General features: G+C 41.2%; 1 protein-coding gene across 3 annotated transcripts in view; it reads right to left on the bottom strand.

Moving 5' to 3' along the window:
* Positions 1–24,583, bottom strand: part of PPP3CB (protein phosphatase 3 catalytic subunit beta) — a 61,256-nt gene that overhangs the window by 34,745 nt on the left and 1,928 nt on the right. For all 3 annotated transcript variants that reach the window (XM_049789153.1, XM_049789154.1, XM_049789155.1), the window contains exons 2-4: positions 8,015–8,215; positions 7,186–7,310; positions 3,561–3,672 (exon numbers count right to left, since the gene is read on the bottom strand). In XM_049789153.1, coding sequence (XP_049645110.1) covers positions 3,561–3,672; positions 7,186–7,310; positions 8,015–8,042 — 265 coding nt within the window. In that variant the 5' untranslated portion in view covers positions 8,043–8,215. The remainder of the gene's footprint in view (positions 1–3,560; positions 3,673–7,185; positions 7,311–8,014; positions 8,216–24,583) is intronic.

The following is a 24,583-nucleotide window of genomic DNA, read 5'->3' as shown; positions in this document are numbered from 1 at the left end:
GGTGTGGCAAAAACAAAAACAAAAATTAAAACATAAGTACATTCAATCTCTGAAAACAGTTCAATCCTTCACCTTTTTAGGCCAACTAAGGCAAAATCAGAGCTACACTCAGTTTAAACAAATTAAATACTTGGGGCCAAGAGATAGCACTGGGGTAGGGTATTTGCCTTGCACAAAGCTGACCCAGGATGAATGGTGGTTAGAATCCCAGTCTCCCCACCAAGAATCCACAATTAATGGGTTCCTAGGTTTTGTTCTAAATCGAGGAACCAAATTTTGGTCATTATACCATGTTTGGTTTCCTTGGGTTGAAACGTATATGTTACTTTCGTATGTGTTCTACACTCCTTCAATTAAGCAAATTAAGAATAAAATAGAAGGGGCCGGGCGGTGGCGCTGGAGGTAAGGTGCCTGCCTTACCTGCGCTAGCCTAGGAGACGGACCACGGTTCGATCCCCCGGCGTCCCATATGGTCCCCCAAGCCAGGAGCGACTTCTGAGCGCATAGCCAGGAGTAACCCCTGAGCGTTACCGGGTGTGGCCCAAAAACCAAAAAAAAAAAAAAAAAAAAAAAAAAGAATAAAATAGATTTTGAATAATGGTTGTTTTGGTCAGTGAGTTATCAATTGGTGATATGTGAAAGTTTGATTTTTGACAATATTTAGTTGACCAACTTGGTTTACTTTCTGCTGTTATGAATGCATCAACACAAACCTCCAAATGCAATGTGCTTAATGCCCCCAGGAAACCACCCTCAGTGGCCTCCTAATTCTCCATTTTTCAGATTACTTACTATTGAATCGTCAGGTTATTAACATTTTTTCTGTCTTTTTAAGTCAGTTTAAAAAATATTTGATGTTGAGAAAAATAAAAGATATTATTGTAATAATGCCCAGACACAATGGAGATGAGGGCTGGAAGGAGCAGCTCACCATAGAAAGCTCACCACTAAAAGTGGTGAGGGTAGTTAGAGAAATAACTACACTGGCAATTGTAGAAAGCCCATCTCTAATACAGGCGGGGGACACTGGTGATGGGAGTGTTGTATGGGTGAAGGGTGTGTTCTTTATATGACTGAAACCCAACTACAATCATGTCTGTAATCAAGGTGCTTAAATAAAGATATTAAAAAATGCCTGCCCTGGAAGCAGGCACAGGGAGGGTGGGTGGGAATGAAGAGGGTATCAGAAAAGGTGAGAGGGAACTGGGGACATTGTGGCAGGAAATATGCAAATATGTACTGGTGAATTGTACAGTGTATGACTGTAGCCCAATCATGACCAACTGTATCTGTGAAAAAGAAACTATTTAAACAACCTTATAATTATGGTGTTTAAATAAATTAAGAAAAACAAAACAAAACCCATATGATTCCCCAAGCTTGCCAGGAGTGATTTCTGCGTGCAGATCCAAGAGTAACCCATAAGTGCTGCCAGATGTGACCCCAAAAAATCAAAAAACAGGGCCCGGAGAGATAGCACAGCAGCGTTTGCCTTGCAAGCAGCCGATCCAGGACCAAAGGTGGTTGGTTCGAATCCCGGTGTCCCATATGGTCCCCCGTGCCTGCCAGGAGCTATTTCTGAGCAGACAGCCAGGAGTAATCCCTGAGCACCGCCGGATGTGGCCCAAAAAACCAAAAAACCAAAAAAAAAAAAAAAAAAAAAAATCAAAAAAACTAACAAAAAAAAATAAATAAAGAACAACTACTTTGACTGTTAAAGGTAATCAGCTAAATATTACCACAACAAAAGTCAAGATAGGGCCAGAGAGATAGCATGGAGGTAAGGCATTTGCCTTTCATGCAGAAAGTCATTGGTTCGAATCCTGGCATCCCATATGGTCCCCTTTCTGAGCATGGAGCCAGGAGTAACCCGAGCACTGCCGGGTGTGACCCAAAAACCAAAAACCAAAAAAAAAAAAAAGTCAATGTAAATGAAAAAAGAAGAATATAGGCACACACACATACATATAGGAGCTAAGGAATTTCCTATAGTTGACAACAAATGCTTCCCCCAGCAACACAGCTTCTGGGGCCAGGGGTTAAATGACAGGACATGAAGTGGCAACACTGTACAGCTCCTACAGTAAAGGACCATCAACATCATCCCTGTGATGTGGGCCCACTAGGGCCATGGCTGTCAGTGCTCAGAGGTCCCCAGGGCCACACCTGGAGGTTCAGGGTGCTGATAAAAATTGTTAGCAGCTGGAAATGGGCCTTGTGCTACCTTCCGGGCCCTGTTATTTACTTGAAAGACAATCCTCCACATTCCATTGCTCCTTATGCCTTTAAATTCTGAACATTTCATGGTTTTGGTGAAATTTTGGTGGATGGCTTGACAAACAAAAGTAAAGTGTAGGGGGCCGGTGCAGTGGCGCAAGGGGTAAGGTGCCTGCCTTGACTGCCCTAGTCTAGGACAGACTGCAGTTCGATCCCCCCGTCTCCCATATGGTCTCTCAAACCAGGAGTGATTTCTAGCGTATAGCCAGGAGTAACCCCTGAGTGTCACTGGGTGTGGCCCAAAAACCAAAAAAAAAAAAAAAAAAAAAAAGTAAAGTTTGGCTTCAATTTTCTTTTTTTTTTTAAATTTTGCTTTGGGTCACACCCAGAGGTGCTAGGGGTAGAGAAGCCTTCTGCCAGTACAGTGCTCTGAGGTGGCCATTGGTGTTAAACCTCTGAAGTCCTTTGGGCTGCCTCCAAGCCCTACATTCCCTTTTATATTCAATTGTTCTTTCAATAGTGCTACATTCAGATATGACAAAATTTATCTCCAGCAACTAGAGTTCCTTCCTAAACTAATAGCATGCTGACCTGCTTTTTGATAGTTTAATAAAAACTTTAATTTGATTGTTTTTAGGTCAGGCATGTACTTTCTAGGTCTCAATTTATCTTCATTTAGGTTGCCAACAGATGAGTTTACCACCTCTGGTATTACCCATCACTGCATTTCTCTATTACTAATGTGATCTTTATTGATAGTTTTGGGCTTAAATATTTATGAAATTATTTCTAATTTAACACAGTAGTTTGTCCTTATCTTATTCTGCAGTTTGGTTTTCCAAGACTTTATGATTTGAAACAGCTGAGGTCTGAAAAATATATTACCTATTTTGAAAGAGAATGCACTGTATTACATTAAATTGCTTTCTGTTCTATTTTATCCGGTTATTGTTGTTACTTTCATAAAGATGTGTGGTTGAAAAGTTGAACAGTTGAATATGAGGGTCAGAGAGACAATACAATGGTTAAAGTGCTTGTTTTTTATAGGCTAGCTCCAAATCAATACCTGGCAGTGCAGATGGCCCCCTGAGCATCACAGGCATGATCCCTAAGCACAGAGCAAAGGAGTAAGAACTGAGCACTGCCATATTGGTCCCAAGACCAAAAACAAATAAAAATATTACAAAACAAAGCGAAACACCAGAGAACTCTTGATCTTCCTCATGCTCTGTGTTTGGGCATAAAATCTGTTCTTACATGTTACACTGTAAAGTCTTCTTAATTACTAATATCCATTACTCCAAAAGAATCTAAGTAAATGAAAATACTCTAGTAATACTCACATTCTTGCTTAAAGGTGAAATACTCAGTTAGATGTCTGCATTCATGGTTGCCTCTCAGAAGAAATAATGTGCTTGGGTATAGAATCTTCAAGACCCATAAATATAAGACACACTGCAAAAGAAAATGTTCTCGGTGAGTTTATCTTCTCTTTTTTAAGTTGTCCAAATTTTGTTCCTTTTCCTTTAACCCTACCCTTAAAATCTTGTTCTTTTTTTTTTTTATCTTTTTCTCTGTTCTTTAATAAAATATAAATTCCATAAAATCAGTGACTTTCTCATTTTATTCACTTTGCTCTCCATTCCTAGAAAATAACCTAGCAAATTATAGATGAACAATTAACATTTGTTGAACAAATAAATCAAATAATTTATTACATCTGGTTTACAGACTGTTGTAAAAAAGTGAACAGTAGATTTTTTTTCGTGAAGCAAGATAGTTTTTATTGAAGGAAAACTTGCTTAGAAATATGTGAGATGAGAGAAAGGGGAAATGTGCTCAAAAGCGAATATAGGGCTAAAGAGATTACAGACAGCAGGGAGGGCATTTACATCATATATAAACAATCCTCCTTCAATCCCCAGCTCCCCATATGGGGCCCAAGCACTGCTAGGAGTAATTTCTTTTCTTTTCTTTTTGTTGTTTTTGGGTCACACCTGGCAGCGCTCAGGGGTTACTCCTGGCTCTACATTCAGAAATCGCTCCTGGCAGGCTCGGGGGACCATATGGGATGCTGGGATTCAAACCACCGTCCTTCTGCATGCAAGGCAAATGCCATACCTCCATGCTATCTCTCCAGCCCCATGCTAGGAATGCAGAAAGAAGAGTAACCCCTCACCCCAAATTGCCAAAAACAAAACAAAACAAGTTTCTCTAGAGTGGAAATAAGCAAAGAACAGTTAAGCAAGCAAGATATGTGTTCAAGGGAGAACAAAGGCTTGAAGGGCAAAATTAGATTTGTAAGTTTGTTTTCTTTCTGGGATGCACATCCAGCAGTCACCAGAGAACCATACCAAGAGTAATTCCTGAGCCAAGAGCCAAGGATTATCCCTGAGCATCACCAGGTATGGCAAAAAAACCCAAATATATATACAGATAAATGTACTATATATAATTTGTATATATATATATAAATATATACAAACATAAATAACAGAGAAAAGCAAATGCTTCTCTGTAAATAGATTTAACACAGATCCACTTTTATTTGGTTAAAAAGGGGCAATTTCATGTAAAAGTATATAAATATCTATACATATATGAAATCATACAAAAAATCTTTAGGGGTTGAAGAGATAGTACGATAGGTTGGGCGCCTGTCTTGCATGCAGCTAATCCAGGTCCAATTCCCATATAGTCCCCCAAGCACACCAAGAGTGATCACAGAGTGCACAGCCAGGAGTAAGTCCTGTCTATTGCTAAGTATGACCCAAAGTCAAAAACAAAACAATAAGGTATTTGCAATGTGTAATAATTAACACCTTCATTTATACACACACACACACACAAAAAGTAGCCAAAAAAAAAAAGTGGCCAAAGAGATAGGACAGTGGGTAAGGCTCTTGGCTTGCATGTGGCCGATCCAGCTGACTCAGGTTTAATTCCAGCACCCATATGGTCCACTGAGCATCACCAGGAGTGAGAGCCAGAAGAAAGTCTTAAGCACTGCTGGGGTTGGGCCCCCCCAAAATTCCAAAACATCAGGGAAATACTTTTGCCTACTATCATTTGCCTCTTAAATCACTAACATGTATTAAGAGAGACAGCTACAAAGCAGTAACACAAGGATGTCCACACAAATAGGTCCCATCTCCAGCTGAGCTTCTCAAATTATTTAATATTTCACAGCTCCTGATATTTACACTTAGAATGGCCCCTTTTTTTTCTAGAAGCCTTGAGGGAAGATAGATGAAAGGGGCTAGTGATTAAATAATCAATAAAGAAAAGCAATACTAATATAAAGAATTCCTAAAGAGATTGGACAACTAGACCCTGAATTTTTTCCTAGTGGAAAATCTAGCATTTAGTCTCTCAAAAAGGAAGTCAGAAACAACATAGAAAGGCTATAAACAACAGTTATCAGCTAAGACACAAATCTACTGGGAGAGGAGGTTGAAAGAAGGGATTCTGAAGGCTGAAAGAACATTCAGGAGATCTGGGCTCAATCTCCAACCCCAAGGGGTTGCCTAGAATGATCTCTGAACACCAACAGGGCAGAGTCTTAGGGACCCAGTGGGTGTGCTCCAAAGAACCCAAAGCAAACAGAAAGAAACACTGTAGGCAGGTATCATCATCTGCCTGCACTGCTTACTCATAAGTGACCTTAGACAAGCTACTGAGCTGCTCTCCAAATCTCAGGTTCTTTAACTTTTAGTAACAGCATTGACCTCACTACATTATTTTGAGGACTGAAATATCATTGTGTAGCTTAGGAGATACCTGAAACATACTAAATGTCTGACTATAATATCTACTAGTAGACCAATTTTACTCTAGGAATCTGTCCTACACAAATAATTGGGTGATGGGCCAAAGAGATAGCAGAGGTAGGGCCTGTGCCTTGCACGAGGATGACCTGGGTTTGATTTCCGGTATCCCATATGTCCCCCAATCCTGCCAGGAGCGATTTCTGAAGCTCAGAGCTAGGAGTAACTCCTGAGCACTGTCAGATGTGTCCCAAAAAACCAAAACAACAACATCAACAACAAAGCCCAAATAATTGGGTAGAGCTGGATCCATAGTCCAATAGGAGGTTATTTGCCTTGCACGCAGACAACACAGATTCAATCTCTGGCACCCCATATGGGCCCCCATCCCACCAGGAGTAATTCTTGAGTGGAGTCAGGAGGAACCCCTTAGCACCACTACGTATGGCTTAAAGACCAAACAAACAAACAAAAAAGTCACAACAGAAACAATTGGTAATTATGCAAGGAGAAATAACATAACTTAATGAAATATCATCCAGAACAGCAAAACACTGGGAAAACCATAAATACCCAACAATAAGGAACTAATTAAATTAGCTGTGGTTTGTTCATCAAAGCACAAGGCAGTTATTAAAAATGATGCTCTAAATATATTCACTATCGAAATCATTTTATAGTATAAAAACTAAAGGAAAATTTGGCATGTCTCACTTTCATTGAAAAAAGCAGAGATCCATATATTAGAAAATATACGTTTTATTATTTGTTTTAGGGATCAGTCATCATAATGTACTGTATTTAATCTAAGAAAATTCAATTAAACTTTTTTCATGTGGATTTAGCCATCAAGGACCAGAGAGTTAAATAGGACTTGTTTCTTAAAATCACTAAATCCATGGAAATAAAGACCCTTCAGTGTGCTTATCATTTCCACTGAGCAAAAGAGCAATTATAAATAGTAATATCAAGAAAATATAAATAATACCAAGAAATAATTACCTAATAATACCAAGAACATCAACAGGACAGTTTAAGAGAAGAGGGAAAGACTTTTCCTAAAAACATCAGCATATGCAGAGGCAGTAAAAAGAGCCTAATACAAGTACTTATATAAAAAGTAACTTATTTTTACTAGGAATCACTGAAAATTATCTGTAAACACTTAAAAACAAATCAAATGACAGGATATGATGATTACCTCTATACTAAAATAACCTCTGTCCACATAATCACCAAGAAAAAGGTATCGTGTATTAGCAGGTGATCCTCCTACTTCAAAAAGTTTCATCAGATCAAAAAATTGGCCATGGATGTCACCACACACTGAAACAAGAAGATTATTAGTTATGGGGGAAAAAACCCTCTAATATAACAAATTTTACATCAATTATTATTTCTTTTATATAAGTGAGTATAAATTCTGTCAAGAAATATCTGAGAAGTCTTTAGTTATAAGAATGACATAGAAACAAATATTCATGTGCTAAACATCTAGAACGTTTGTAACAGAAATCATGAACCTTTTAATCGGTTGATAAATTTTCTTCTTTTTTAATCTTAATCTGTTTCATTCCTCTTTTGGAACCCAAGAATGTGGGTAAGTCATAGGATGACAAATTATAAGGCTGGAAGCAAATTCTCCTTTCTAACTGAACACCTTCTGTGACTTCTAAATCATTAGCTCTGACAGTTCTCATACTGACATACTGGCTCCAAATGACTGAAAGCAAAGTTAGATGAATCAAACTGAATTATGGCCAATATAACTGATGAAACCCTCACAAAAACAAACTAGAATAACTTTTGCACTCAGATTATTTATACTTAGAATTATGTTTGGTCACAGAATAGGCAAAAACTTAAAACACAAAATCCAAATCCTTAAAAATTACAGATCATAATTTAGAAATTCAAGATAACATCTATATAATATTAGTTTAGTATATGTTTGAAGAGAACACAGCTTCCTTTCTAAGCAGATACAAATACAATAAAAAGATTAATCTAAGAAACAGAAACAAGTGTACCTGTAATTGGAGCTTCTACTTCTATCATGGTTTTCTCTCTCCGAAGAATGGCAGCACCCTCATTGATAATTCTAAGTGCGATTTCTTCATCTACTCGACCTTCCTTGACTAAATGATTCTTCAAAACATCCACCCTGGGTATCCCATCCACATCAAACACTTCTTCAGATGTCAATCGATGCGTTGGGGGGAAAGGGACAGCTGTAATTGTTTTAATCAATTAAAAATCATAATTAGCAAAATGGTCTAGACAAAAGTCAAAAACAAGCTAGAAATCTGATTACTTATTAGGAATAAAATATTAAATTTCTTTTTGGAAAAATAAAATTATACTTTTTTATATTTATTTATATTTATTTGTTTTGGGGCCACACCCAACAGTGCTCAGGGGTTACTCCTGGTTCAGTGCACAGAAATTATCCCTGGAGGCCGGAGAGATAGCATTGAGGTAAGGCATTTGCCTTGGATGCAGAAGGACAGTGGTTCGAATCCCAGCATCCTATATGGTCCCCTGAGCCTGCCAGAGTGATTTCTGAGCGTAGAGCCGGGGGTGACCCCCCCCCAAAAGAAATTATCCCTGGCAGGCTCAGGGGCCATATAGGATGCCATGGATCGAACCTAGGACAGCTGCAGGCAAGACAAACACCCTACCCACTGAGTTATCCCTCCAGGACCACCACCCGTTTTGTTGTTGTTGTTGTTTGCTTTGGGGCCACACCTGACATTACTCACAAGTCACTTCTGGAAATGCTCAAGGGACCATATGGGATCTGGAACTGAAACCAGATTGGTGGATAACAAGGTAAATGTCCCCCCCTTTGTACTATCATCACTCTAGAGCTGACCCTCAAATTATACATTTTTGGGAGGGGGCCACACCCAGCGGCACTGAGGAGGTTATTCCTGGCTCCGCACTCCGAAATCGCTCCTGGCTTGGAGACCATATGGAATGGCGGGGGTCAAACCTGAATCAGTCCTGGGTCAGCCGCATGCAAAGCAAATGCCCTACCACTGTGCTACCACTCCGGCCCCTAAAAATTATACTTTTATTAATATATATAACAACATGCTCTATTGAGAACTATTAAAGAAATAATTGTTTCACAATATAAGTCCTTCCAAAATAACTAAAGCTCTTTCCATTTACTGAAAGAACCCGGAAAACATTTAAATGAAGAATAATAAATAAATAAATCACATACACCTGAAAAGAAACAAAATTCCAGCTGTAGGATTATTCACCACGTTCCTAATAAGAACATAACAACTGGGGCCAGAGTGATAACACAGTGGTAAGGCGTTTGCCTTGCACATGGACAACCCGGGATAGACCTGGGTTCAATCCCCGACAATCCATATGGTCCCCCATGCCTGCCAGAAGCAATTTCTGAACGAGCCAGGAGTAATCCCTGAGTGCAGCCAGATGTGGCCAAAAAAACCAAATAAAATAAAGAACATAACAACCCAATGTTTTCTAGCAAACAGATTTTCAGGAACACAGGTAAGATAAACAATTTACTTAAATGCACACATAGGCTTAGCCACAGTATATATTGTAGCTCTGAAACGCTGTCCTTTTGCCCACAGATTTCACAGACACCATCAATGAAACACCTGAGGTGCATCTTCTACAGTAGTATATTCCTTAGAACTAATAACACTTTTAGAGATATCGGGCACATTTTGCTTCTATTTAATGTGTTAGGGATATGACTCTTAAAAAAAAAACAAACTTCTGGGACTGGAGCAGTGACACAACGGTAGGGCATTTGCCTTGCACGTGGCTGACCTAGGACAGACCGCGGTTTGATCCTCCGGTGTTTCATATGGTCCCCCAAGCTAGGAGTGATTTCTGAGTGCATAGCCAGCAGTAACCCATAAGCATCATCGGGTGTGACCCAAAAATACCCCCCAAAAAAACAAAAACAAAAATAAACTGCTGGTAGCATTTGCTTTGCACACAGCTGACTTGGATTCTATCTCTGGCGTGCCACCTGGCCCCCTACACCTCCAAAAACCAAAAAATAAAATGGCATCATTTTGGAAAGTAAAATGCTACCATTTTTGTTTTTCTTTTGTTTTGTTTGGGGGAGGGGAAGCACTAGCTAGCTAACTCTGCTTGGGGACTCCACAGCACTAGTCAAGCCTACAGACTCTCTCTGAACCCATCATCACAAACTGACTCCAAGTTACAGTTCCCATTGGTCTGGCTATAGAAGCTGACCTTTTAATCCTATAGAAATTAATTTTCATTTCAACAAGAAGCTCACAAACTTTTCTGGTATAAAATACTGTTACCTCCATCTAACACCCTGCACAAAAGTCAAATCCAAATGGATTAAAAATCTTGATATCAGGCCTGGAACCATATGGTATATAGAAGAACACTAAGTAAAACACTCCATGACATTAAGACTAAAGGCATCTTCAAGGAGGAAACAGTCCAAACAAATGGAAGCGGAGATAAATAAATTAAACTGAGAATCTTCTCCACCTCAAAGGAAATAATGACTAAGATACAAAGGCCACCCACAGAATGGGAGAAACTATTCACCCAATACCATCAGATAAAGGTGATATACAAGGTCTGACAGAACTTAACAAGAAAACAAATCTAACCCCATCAAATAATGGGTAAGAAGAAATAAACAGACAGTTCCTCAAAGAAGAAAATACAAATGGTCAAAAGACATATGAAAAAATGCTCCACATCATTAATCATCAGGGAGATACAAATCAAAACAATGATGAGGTATCATCATCTCATGCCACAGAGACTGGCACACATCACAAAGAATAAGAACAATCAGTGCTGGTGGGGATGTGGGAAGAAAGGAACTCTCATTCACTGCTGGTGAGAATGCCATCTTGTTCAGCCTTTATGGAAAACAATATGGAGATTCCTCAAAAAACTGGAAATTGAGCTCCCATATGATCCAGCTATGCCACTCCTACGGATATACCCTAGAAACACAAAAACACAACACAAAAAGGCCTTCTGCACATCTATATTCATTGCAGCTCTATTTACAATAGCCAGACTCTGGATACAACTCAGATGCCTGACAACAGATGAAGTGGCTAAAGAAACTGTGGTTCATATACACAATGGAATACTATACAGCCGTCAGGAGAGATGAAGTCACAAAATTTTCCTATACATGGATGGATTTGGAAACTATTATGCTGAGTGAAATAAGTCAGAGAGAAAGAGATAAAGAACAAAGACATTATTGTAATAATACACAGAGAAAATAGAGATGAGGGCTGGAACGGCTGGCCCATGAATTGAAGCTTACCTCAAAGAGTGGTGAGTTCAGTAAGAGAAACAACTACCATGACAATGGTAGTGAGTGAGAGAAATAGAATGCCTGTCTTCAATACAGGCAAGGGGTGGGGGAGAAGGGAGATGGAGACCATTGGTGGTGGGAATGTTGCACTGGTGAAGGGAGGGTTCTTTATTTAATAGACTCAGTTTGGTGGGTCAGTTCCCCTGTTGTGTTGAACGGGCCCTCTGCCACTCCCTTGCTGTACATCTTTAAGACCCACAGACAAGTGATCATTCTGTGTCTACCCCTTTCATTCTGAATGGCTCTGCTCAGCCTCAGAACCTCTAGAATCATCCATATCATGACAAGCTGCAGGGTTTTGTTCTTTCTTAGCACTGCAGTATTCCATCATGTATACAAATGACTTCTTTGTCCATTCATCCATAGTTGGGACATCTGGGTTGTCTTTGTAACTTGGTTACAGGACTAAAAGCTGTGATGAACATAGGTATGTATATATCCTTTAAGATTAATGCTTTTTCCCACCCTGAATATTTGTCCAGGGGACTCTACTTAGACTCCATGTGATCGGAGAATGACCATCCAACCCCAAACCCCAGATCCCAACCATAGAACCTACACAGTTCCCTGCAACACCAGGAACCAAACTCCCCTGGAAAGTTCCTAATACCGGTCTGGCACCAACTTGCACCAGGTTGATATGACGACACCCTGACAATGAGGAAACAGCAACAACTAGATCTAAGACCAGATTGCCCTACCTCACCACCTAACGGTAAGATGAAATCAGAAGACACTCTATCCTTTGATATGCGCAAAAACCAAGATCACTAATTACAGAAGACTGACTTTGACCATCGCAGCCAAGCAGAACTTTTTCTGGGACCAATAAGAAAGACCCTAGCCTAGGGTCTCTAATTCCAATATCTCTAATTCCAGAGGTCTGAGTTTGATAACCAGAACTGAACAGAACTTCTGGAACCATAAGTAAAGACTCTATCCTAGGCTTCATCCTAGGATCTGTGCAAAAATCAAGATCACTAATTACAGAAGACTGGCCACAACAACCGTGACAGAGCAGAACTTCTGGAACCATAAAGAAAGATTCTATCTTGGACTTCATCCTACAATCTGTGCAAATACCAAGGCCTCTAATGACAGAGGACTGATTTTGACAACAACTGACACCATAAAAAGACCTATGTGGATACTTACATGCAGAATATTCTCAATAAAAACTTAAAAAAAAAGAAGACCTAGGGGCCTGCAAGGTGGCGCTAGAGGTAAGGTGTCTGCCTTACAAGCGCTAGCCAAGGAAAGGACCACGGTTCGATCCCCCGGTGTCCCATATGGTCCCCCCAAGCCAGGGGCAATTTCTGAGCGCGTAGCCAGGAGTAACCCCTGAGCATCTAACGGGTATGGCCCGAAAAACCAAAAAAAAAAAAAAAAAAAAAAAAAAAAGAAGACCTTGGAGTTCAACACTGAGCACGTCTGGAACCTGTAACTGTTCCCATGACATTATGCTTCAAGGGTGGAGAAAACTTGTTTCTTAGGCCAAGAGAATTCTTTTTTGAATTTCCCCAATATTTACTGTGCCTATGCAAAAAAAACAAAAAAACAAAAAACAAAAACAATCCATAAAACCTTGCCACACCAACCCTCCTTCCTTTTTTCTTGTTGTTGGTGTTTAGTTGGTGATTATTGTTGTGTTATTTTTTTGTCGTTGCTTGTTTTATTTTTTCTTTTCCCTTTCTTCTTCTAAATTGATATTGATAGCCCTTAGATGGACTCCTCCCAACGTTTTTTTTCCCCCAACAGAACCACAGAAACTGAATCAACTTGTTCTGCTTCATAGACTGAGGGAAAAAAATAAAAAGGAGCAAACAGTAGCATGAAGATTGAGTGGAAATAAAAATGATCAGACCTAAATACCAAACCCAAAGTCAACGACAACAGAATCAATCCACAAGTTATATACAAAAAGAACCTGTTATACAGCAATATAGGGGATAAATGGGGGAGGTCTGGGATGCATGCCTGGAACAGGGGTATAGGGAGGACAACACTGGTGGTGGGAATGGCCCTAATTCACTGTCACTATGTACCTTAAATATAACTGTAAAAGACTTGTAATTCATATTGGTCACAATAAAAAAATAAGATTAATGCTTTTTGTATTTGGGGATAGATTCCTAGAAGTTAATTTCTCACATGTGAACAAAGCTGCTCTTCATATTTATCACTCTAATTCAATTAAATCTTAGTTTCTGAAGTACATTTCTCAAACGCCTTTTGAAAAGTCTATGCTGCTCATTTTTCCATACTGTATTATTCCTAGTGATGTCTTTCTTCTTCTTCTCCTTCTCCTTCCCCTTCTTCTTTTTGTTTTGTTTTGTTTTAAGCCACATCTGGTGACGCTCAGGGGTTTACTCCTGGCTATGCACTCAGAAATCGCTCCTGGCTTGGGGGACTATATGGAATGCAGGGGGATGGAACCATGGTCAGTCCTAGGCTTGTGCACGCAAAGCAGACACCTTACCGCTTGTGCCACCACTCTGGCCCATTGTCTTCTTTTATTTTCTATATCTTAGCCCCTCCTCTGAAGTGCATCTAGGTATCTTCTCCTAGATAGTAGTATCTTCTACTTACTAAATTTCTTATCACCTCACATTTATCCTAGATTCTTCTATACATCCACGGGAAGACCTATGGAAAACACTACAACCCAAAGACTTGGATTCCACTCAGCTCACCTCCATAGCTGGTCTTTATTAATAAGAACTTAATTAAGTTCTACCTCTGCACAGCCACTCTCACCCCATAGCCCTAAGCTCCAGTCCCTCCAATTCTACTCCCTGCTCTCCATATGCTTGCCCTCCTACCCACACACCCCTGCCACCCCTCTCCATCTGCTTTTCAACTGTCTCAAGAATGGCAAATTCTTCCTTTTGAATCCCTCTGGCTCTAGCTGTCTAAAATGTTGATGTTTTTCCACTATTCACCCACTTTCTAAACAACATTCTGAATTGCTTGCCCTTTTGTATTTCTACTTTATCTACCAGGGATGAGTGAACTGGTCCAGCATATTGCTTATCTGGCTTTTTCTCAACTTGGGTATTATGTATAAAAATTGCCCATTATATCAGAAATATTGCTCCAAGTCTGGAGCACATGCCTGGCATGCAGAAGGCCCTGAGTATTCGATCTATGTCACCAAGTGGTCCCAGACACTGCAGGAGTGGCCCAACTATTGGACCCAACTCACTATCCAGCCTCCAAGTGGACCAAGTCTAGTCAGGAGAGGCCTCCAGAGTAATGCTTGGGGGTCCAAAAAATCATGGGAAAAAAGTTTTTCTAAATCACCTAGTGCAGGGGTGGGAGAGAGGTTGACTCAGCAGCAAAAAGCACCTGCTTTGCAAGTATAAGGCTAGGAATTCAATCCCTGGTGCTGCTGTTCATATGTGCCAACCACTAGCCCAGCTACTCTGCTACTCTAGCACAAGAGTGAGTATCAGCCTTCAACAGCCAGGCATATGGAAGGGCTGCAAGTGTGGGTATCATAGCGAGCCTGGCAAATAATGATGTGCAAGCACCCCAGAAAAGAGTACAGAAACATATTTCAGCAAGCAGTACTGAAACACCCCAGAGCAAGGAATACAGAAATACCCCAGAGCAGAGTGTACAGAAACTCCCAGCAAGGAGTTCAGAAACACTCTAGCAAGTATATATCTTAGTACCAGAGTGGCCCCCAATTAACACTGTAACCAGATGGGCCAGAGATAGCACAGCGGTAGGGCATTTACCATAGGGCGTTTGCTTGAGCTGACCCAGGATGAACCTGGGTTTGATTCCAAGCATTCCATATGGTCCCCCAAGCCAGCCAGAAGCAATTACTGAGTGCTGAGCCAGGAGTAAGTCCTGAGCATCCTCATGTGTGGCCCAAAAACCAACTAAACAAAAACAAACAATGTAATCAGGATGTAAGCAACACAAAGATGAGTGGGTACTTCTGCAATTTCAATGGCAAACACTGTAACTAAAGTATGCAACCTCCAGCAATCACTGCAGCTCAATGTGTGACACCACAACCAGGTGTGCAACCCCTAGAAAGCACCACAACCAAGCATGTGGACAACCCTGTCATCAAAACAATAAAGGAAAGGGAGGAGGGAAAACGTCCTAGTGCAGCTACAAAATCATCTCTGATGGGCACTTATGCCCAAGATCTCTTTGGATTAGAGAGACAGTATAGTGGGGAGGGCGCTTGCCTTGCACACAGTCAGCCCAGATTCAATCTTTGGTTTCCCATATGTCCCAAGCACTACCAGAAGTGATCTCTAAGTGCAAAGCAGAAGTAACCCCATCAAATATGGTCAAAAAACCAGAAAGGAAATAAAAACAGACATTTCATTAAATACTATCTAGTCTATGACCTTTCCTATGTGCTCAGTGGTGATATCAAAGGGTTGCCACCTTTTGAGTACCCTTCACTTCATCTCTGACTAAGGCAGTAATACTCCTGGAATTCAATTTCCCAGAAAATTGTAGCCTTGCAACCAAACTTCATTTTCTGATCCTTCCTAGTCCACATCTACAACAGGAGTCATCTTTACATTGGTTTCCATCTGGGAAAGACATCTTCCTTCCATCTTCCTCCCAACTTTACTTTAACCCTGGTGCCCTAAAGCCTATGCAACCAGTATCTTGGCACTCCCCTGCTCAACCATGCTTGTTTCTTCCAGCTCTGAAAAAATGTTATTTAATACAACTCAAGCAACTACCTAGTCTTATTTTAACTACTAGATTAAAAAATTAATCTATAATTAATACCTTTTCTTGCTTTCTAATTGTGTTTCTCAGTCCACATCTACCTGGCTTCTGACTTTATTCCTCTACCTTTTTTAAAATTATTCTTCAGTACAGGGAAGTAGTTCAAGTAAAGTGCATGCATTATGCGCAACAAGACCCGAGTTTAATCCCTTTTTGTTCCCCTGCACCAGGAGAGAAAAAACAAATAAATTCACCTCCTTCTTTCTTGGGCTCTGAAATCACTCTCTTAGTTTCTCTCTTCTCTACTTGTACCAGAGTGTAAGGCAAGTACTATCAGCCTGATTTAACTATGCAATATTGGGGCAGAGCAATAGCATAGTAGTAGAGCGTTTGCCTTGAAAGCAGCTAGCTGACCTGGGATGGACACAGGTTCAATTCCCAGCATCCCATACAGTCCCCCAAGCCTGCTAGGAGCGATTTCTGAGTGCAGAGCCAAAAGAAATCCCTGACCACTTTCGCATGAGCCCAAAAAAAAAAAAAAAAAAAAAAAAAAAAACCAACCTATTTCCACTTAAGGTATGTCGATCTTGGTATTTTCAAATTGGGATGCATAATTTTCCCTCTAAACCAGAGTCCCAAACTTATTTTGCCTATAGCACCCTTTTCAGAAACAATACTACTCATTGACCCTCTGGTAATCAAACTTCTTTTAGCAAACAAAACTGTACTAAGACTGCCCCCCCCCAATCACTCTAATGCCCCACATTGTTCCAGTGTCCCCTGAGGCCAGAATCACTCACTCAGGAGAAATCCTGTTTCTAACCACTGTTAGAATTTATCCTAGAAGTTCCTTTCTTTCTCACCCTACAAGGTCAATAGATTCTGAATAATTCTACTTTTGTTCCTTTGGTCTTTAGGCACCAAATAAGGACTTTTCCACCTAAGAATTACTATCTTTTCGGTTTTTATCCATGTTCCACCATGTTCCAAAATGTGCTTTCTAAATTCAAATTCCAACATTTTCCTGTCAAGACTTGCTTCATCAGATAAAATGCAAATTTATTTTATTTCTTTTTTTGAGGAGGGCTCATATTCAATAGTGTACAGGGGTTGATCCTCGGAAGACATGTGATGCTGGAAATCTGGTCCAGGAAGCAAAGCATGTGTTTCAGCTCTTTCTATCTGTCCCTAAAATGCAAATTTCTACCCTAAAATAGCCTGAGAATCCTTGTGACCTAAGCCTTGCCTTCCAACCCTGGTCTTTAGGCATTGCTTCACATTCAGACACAATTTACAATCAGGACTGCTGACTTTCTTTCATTCCCCTCTCCCCTTTGTTGTTCTTAATATGACTAGGGGGTGGTTACATGTATAACTGGTTGTGGAACTTCAACTTCCATCTCAACACTTGCCAGAGATAGTAAAAAAAAAATGGGGGAAAGGGAGGTCCCATGGACAATTTTTTTGGGGGTGGGCCGTTTAGGGCCATACCTGGTGACGCTCAGGGTTACTCCTGGCTTGGGGGACCATATGGGATGCCAGGGGATCGAACTGTGGTCTGTCCTAAGTCAGCCACAGGCAAGGCAAATGCCCTACCGCTGTATCACTGCTCTGGCCCCCCATGGACAATTCTTGGCTAACTGGGTTGATGGTTCAATACAAGGGCCTGAAGATTCCCTGCTGCTCTAGCCCTGCAATGCCAGAGATTATGAGGATCCTAGCCATCCTCAGAGACCTCTAGGGCTATGTTTGGTAGCCCAGGTGGTGTCAGGAACAGCCCTGGTAGGATGTTTGCCAGGCATGCACCCTGCCCACTGTACTATGTTCAGTGTGCATGCTTATTTTTTTGGAGGGGGTTTTGGGCCACACCCAGTGGCATTCAGAGGTTACTCCTGGTTGAGCTCAGAAATCGATCCTGACAGGCTCAGGGGACCATACGGGATGCTGAAGATTGAACCTGAGTCAGTCCTGAGTTGGCTGCATGTAAGGCAAACGCCCTACCCACTGTGCTATTGCTAAAGCTGCCCATCTGCACACGTTAGCAGGGGTGTTCACACACACTCTGGGTTACAGTGCTTAAGGAAGTTGCACACTTTCACACACTTGAATTCTGGTGGTTGTACACACCTGGCTGTGAAAGACCAGAGATACCACATATGGTGTCATCCAGGCTCCTAGACAGCAGAGTCACACATGCTTGAAATATATGGCCAACAGGGGGATCAAACCAAGAGCCTCACAAGGCAGGCACTTTGCTAGTGAGTCACCCCTTATTCCTAATCTTTATTTTGGAAACTACATCACTATAAATACAACGAAAAAATGTAAAGACATAGTACAGTGCATAGATGGTTGCCTTCCTGGCCTAGATTTGAACCCCCAACATCCTTAATCGTTCTCTGAGCATTGACAAGTATAGCCCCAAACACACACACACACACACACACACACACACACACACACACACACACACACACACACACACACACACACACTATCTTTCTCCCTTCTGCTGCCATGTGCTAATTCAAGATGTCACTCAGTATGAGAAAACTTAATTTAAAAGGTTTTCAAACTCATCTGGCCTACCCTATACCCTATTAAAAATATATCACCTCTGGAAAATTATAAACAGAAAACAAATAGGGGCCAGTGCGATAGCACAGCAGGAAGGGCACTTGCCTAGCACAATGCCAGCCCAGGTTCTATCCCTGACAACCATATAGTCCCCCCAGCACCTCTCAGAGTAGTCCTTGAGTGAGGAGATAGGAATTATCCCTTAACATCGCTTGATGTAAAGCAAAAACAAACAAAAAAAATGAAGAAAAAGAAAAAGAAATTGCACCACCAATTATACCCAAGACTACGGAGGTGTGTGTGGGCAGGGAGGAGGTTTCCCAGTTGCCCAGTTTCAGAAACACTGATCTAATTGGTCTCTACTATTCCTCTCTCTTATGAAGTATGGTAAGGAGAGAAAAGGCCTGAATTTATTTTCCAAGTCTTTTCCAATTTGGTCACTTCCAGATTATTACATGTTGTTTCAATCTTTGCCTCCAATTACAGCAGCTCAATTTAAAATCCCTAAAGCAAAATCAGTCTGCTTATCATTTCCTTTAATAATTCTGCTCTCCTGGGCCTTAAAGTGTTTACTTGCATTAGGTTGAGCCAGGCTCCATCCCTGGCAACACATGCAGTCTCCCAGTACTATCAAGAGAGCACAGAGCTAGAAATAATCCCTGATCACAGGGGGGTAACCCCCACCCTCGCCCAAATCTTGCTCTTCTACCTGTTTAATTCCCACACTCAAACATTCAATGTTTGACTGTTATTCAGAACCCAGTCATATATACCTTCACTCCTTCCCTTAATTTATGTCTGGTCACTTAGCACTTAAACTATTAAATCTTCCAAGACTCTGACTAAAGTCTCTTCCTTTCTAATATTTTGCCCGACACATATACCAGTTAACTTTCAAAAAAAAAAAAAAAGTCTGGGACTGGAGAGACAGCACAGCAGTAGGGCATTTACCCTGCACGTGGATAATCCAAGACAGCATCCCATATGGTCCCCCCAGGGTCTGCCAGGAGACATTTCTGAGCACTAAGCCAGGAGTCACCCCAGAGTGCCTCCAGGTGTGACCCAAAAACAAACAAACAAACAAAACAATAGACTGGATCCTTCCTCTATTTTAAAATCTTCAGTGCTGGAGAGTACAATCGATTAGGCACTTGCTATAAAAGCAGCCAACCCAGGTTAATCCCTGATATCCCACTAGGAGTGATTTCTAAGTGCAAAGCCAGGAGTAACCCCTGAGCACCACCAGGTAGCCATTCCCAAAAACCATACACACACACATATCAAAAATCTTTAACTTTTATTTTACAGATGAGCTGACAACTGGATCATGGGACGTTAAAATATCTTGTCCAGTGTTATGTAGAGGTAAGATTAAATCAAGGCAGTCAATTCCAAAGTCTGTGTTCTTTCTCTCTCCTGAAGCAATACTGTTTCTTAGCTAAAGTTTTTGTTCCTAATTTCCATGTACAAAAATACCCTTTCCAGGACTGGAGCATAGTGTAGGCAGGCAGGGTGCTTGTCTTGCATGAGCTGACCTGGATTCAATCCCCAGCATCCTTTATGGTCCACCAAGCACTGCTAGGAGTGATTCCTGAGTAGAACTAGTAGTAAGCCCCAAGAAAAGCCAGGATTGGCAAAACAAACAAACAAACAAACAAACAAAGCTTACTTTGCTTTCCAACAGTAAAATTTCATCTTCCTACAAGGATAATTAGCTTCGGTTTATTGCATCTCTATGTGTAAAATTGTTTTGTCTTGGGGTTACAGTGTGTAATAAGCAGGGGCTACTCCCCTATTGAAGCTTGAGATCACTCCTAGCAGTACTCAGAGGTACAGAGATTATTCGTGATGATGCTTTCATGTTGAATGAGTAAATCAGGACAAACAAGATAATTTCACTTTCTATAAAATAACTAGACTAGGAAATGCAATGTAGTAAAGAGGGCATGCCTAGATCAGCTTTGACCCTGAAAGGAGGAGGCAGAATGCAGCCAGAGATCAAGCTCCAGGCCTTTTATACAAAAGGCATGAGCTCTACCTCTTGAACTATTTTCTCAGCCCTTTCTTACAACACTTAGCCTATTAATTAATTGAAATCTGCTGCTTTTCTTCCTCCTTGTTATTTCCTTAGATGTCTTGGTACCTCTGTTCTAATGCATGCACACACATACACATTATGGTACCACAGTGTTCTCTTGTGTACTCTCTGTTTCTTCACTTTCTCTAGAACATATGGTATTGAAGATTTATTTTAGTTATGTATAAATGTTTAATGGGGATGAACAGGAAAGGAAAAGCAATTCGAAGTGTTATCTTTTTAGACAGAAAAGTTCAAAAACACTCTATAAAATAACACAAAAATATTCATTCAAAAGGACAAGTGGATACCATTATTCTTTACAACACTAGAACAAGAAGATACAGAATCAACTGAGGTGCCTGAGGACAGGTGAATGGACTATAAAGATGTGGTACACATACACAATGGAGTATAATGCAGCTGTAAAGAACAATGAAAGCATGCAATCTGGGGCCGGAGAGATAGCATGGAGGCAAGGCGTTTGCCTTGCATGCATTAAGGACAATGGTTGGAATCCCGCCATCCCATATGGTCCCCGAGCCTGCCAGCAGCAATTTCTGAGCGTAGAGCCAGGAGTAACCACTGAGCGCTGCCGGGTGTGACCCAAAAACCCAAAAACCAAAAAAAAAAAAAAAAAAAGAAGAAAGAAAGCATGCAACCTGGATGGAATATCATGTTGAATGAGTAAATCAGAAAGACAAGCAGGATGATCTCACTTTCTACAGAATAACTGAAAACCTAGGAAATGCAAAGTAGTAGTAAAGAGGGCATGCCTAGATCAGCTTTGACCCGAGTATAGGGAGGAGAAGGACAAAGATGGCAAGAAATCGAGGGGAAAAGAAGAGAAAGAAAAGTAATGGGGAAACAGGGTCAGGAACCTTGGGTATATACTATACTATGGGGGAGTACAAGAGCTAAATATCCATGGCACAGACTCAACAGCATGGAACATGAGATCCAAACTACCACCACCAATTTGTCAAGGTGTCAGGTGGAACATGGGAACACTGGTGGAAGGAAGTTGATACCGGTGGTGGGATTGGTGTAGAACATTCTAGGCCTATGAGGTGAAGAAGTAGTACAGTGGGTAGGTGCTTGCCCTGCAGACAGCCAACCTGGTTCAAATCAATCCTGGCTTCCTATATGGTCCTCCTAGCACCTCTAGGAGTAATGCCTGAGCATTGCTGGACATGGCCTTCCTCCCAAAATTCTATGCTTAAAACTCAATTATCTATAACTTTGTAAATTACAGTTCTTTAAATAAAAATTTTTGCGGGGTCACACCCAGCAGCGCTCAGGGGTTACTCCTGGCTCTACGCTCAAAAGTCGCTCCTGACAGGCTCAGGGGTCCATATGAGATTCTAGGATTCGAACCACCATCCTTCTGTATGCAAGGCAAACAAACACCTTACCTCCTTGCTATATCTCCGGCCCCTAAATAAAAAATATTTAATTAAAATTTAAGATGCACTAAAATCCAATAAAATAGAATCAGAAAGAAACAATGAAGGAACTGTGTGACTCCAAGACTTATGTGGGTCATATAAAAATCTTTAAGAAAAACAGGCAACCCTAAAGTTAAAGTGCTAGAAAGCACTCTAGCCATATGACTTCAGATTTATAATTAGGACAGCTGGCAACAGAATCTATATGAATTAATAATAATAAGGCTTTCCACCAGAAATATACCAGCTTAAAAAACTCACAACACCTCAGCACCAAAAACCAAGGTGGTCCAAGTATTCCCAGCATAATGGTTCTGTGAAGCATGAATTGCTAGGCAAGGGCCCTGAACTGAACGAGTGGCCCAAATGGCAGAGAACCACCGGTGGGGTCTCTGGACCTTCTGAGCACTGCTTGGAAGCATCCCTAAACCCATCCCTTCTAAAAAGCCCCTGAAACATATACTCAGTGTTCTGGTTTAATCTATAAATCTAATCATTTAAGCTCAATGGCTAGTATAATCTAGGAAATAAGAATGTTGAATGCAGAAGATAGTTGGTCAAAATAAACAAACACCATAGGAACCATGCCATTTAATTGAGAAAGATCAATTTTTGTGTGAATTAACTATTGCTCATCAGACTCCTGGCTCTGTCACCAAGGATCACAGCTGGCAGTGCTTAGGCGACCCTACGTAATGCCAGGAATTCAATCCAGGGTCATCCATGCAAAGGAAACACCTTAACCCCTAAACAATCTCTTTGCCCCCCCCCCAAAAAAAGGGCTTTTTAAAAGTATCTGAAAAGAGGTCAGTCAGAGAGCTAGAATAGCATGTAAGATGTCCTGAGCACCACCAGGTATGGACCCAAAACACATCAAAATAAGCCCCCCCAAAAGTAATAGTTTCAAGGATTACTGGTATTCCAAGTCATAATGTTATCTCCATAATGTTATCACTATGAAATAGTACAAATGCAAACTAACACAAACAAGACTTAAAAATTCTAAGTCTTATCTTCTACAGGAAACAATGTGATATGTTATAAAGATAACATTATGGTATAATTACTGAATCAGGAAGACAAGAAAATGGATTAAAGGTGAAATTTCTGCATGAAAAGTGAATTTCCCAATGAACTTCCAAGATAGAAATGAGAATATAGAGCACTGTAAATTCCTTCATCGCCTCTATGTGGTCCTTATCAAACATTTAATAAATTCCACAAATAAAGTTGTCCTGCTAAAAAAAACTTCACTAAATACGTGTGATCCTATATTCATGTGCTCTAATTGTAGTTTCCTCTAATCAAAAGTCTTCTTTTCCGGGCCCGGAGAGATAGCACAGCGGCGTTTGCCTTGCAAGCAGCCAATCCAAGACCAAAGGTGGTTGGTTCGAATCCCGGTGTCCCATATGGTCCCCAGTGCCTGCCAGGAGCTATTTCTGAGCAGACAGCCAGGAGTAACCCCTGAGCACCGCCGGGTGTGACCCAAAAAACCAAAAAAAAAAAAAAAAAGTCTTCTTTCCCATGGGCCTGGAGCAATAGTACAGTGGGTAGGGATCTTGCCTTGCACACAGCCAAGCCAGGTTCAATCCCCTCCACCTCATATGGTGTAGTCTTTCATATTTTCCCCACTCCTAAGTCCTCCCTACCAAGAATGACTCCTGAGCACAGAACCAGAAGTAAACCTTGAAAACAGACAGATGTGACCAAAAAAAGATCTTCTCTCTCACTTAGCTACATCAATTACTCTTTTTTTTTTTTTTTTTGGTTTTTGGGCCACACCCGGTGACACTCAGGGGTTACTCCTGGCTATGCGCTCAGAAGTCGCTCCTGGCTTGGGGGACCATATGGGATGCCGGGGGATCGAACCGCGGTCCGTCCTAGGCTAGCGCAGGTAAGGCAGGCACCTTACCTTTAGCGCCACCGCCCGGCCCCACATCAATTACTCTTATATCTGTAACTTTTTGTTTTGTTTTGGGGCCACACCCAGTGATGCTCAGGAATTACTCCTGGCAGTGACTGGAGTGCCAAGGATCGAACCCAGGCATGTGTGTGCAAGGCAAGAACATACCTGCAACTTTGAATTTCACAATTCCCCCTTGAAGAATGATTCCCTGGGCCAGGGAGATGGCTCAAAGGGCTGGAAGCCTGCTCCATCCGCAGGAAGAGCCCTGGGTTCACCTCGATCGTGCATGGCCTTGGAGGTACCACCGGAGGGACATGGTGAGCCACAGGGCTCTTGAGCTCTTGAGCCACAGCTCAGGAGAAGTGTACGATCAAAAACAAAACCAGGGCCAGGAGAGATAGCACAGCGGCGTTTGCCTTGCAAGCAGCCGATCCAGGACCAAAGGTGGTTGGTTCGAATCCCGGTGTCCCATATGGTCCCCCGTGCCTGCCAGGAGCTATT

Source organism: Suncus etruscus, chromosome 15 (genome assembly GCF_024139225.1).
Source record: "Suncus etruscus isolate mSunEtr1 chromosome 15, mSunEtr1.pri.cur, whole genome shotgun sequence".
Lineage (NCBI taxonomy): Eukaryota > Metazoa > Chordata > Mammalia > Eulipotyphla > Soricidae > Suncus > Suncus etruscus.
Note: the sequence above shows the minus strand (reverse complement) of the source record. Positions and strands in the feature narration are given on the sequence as shown.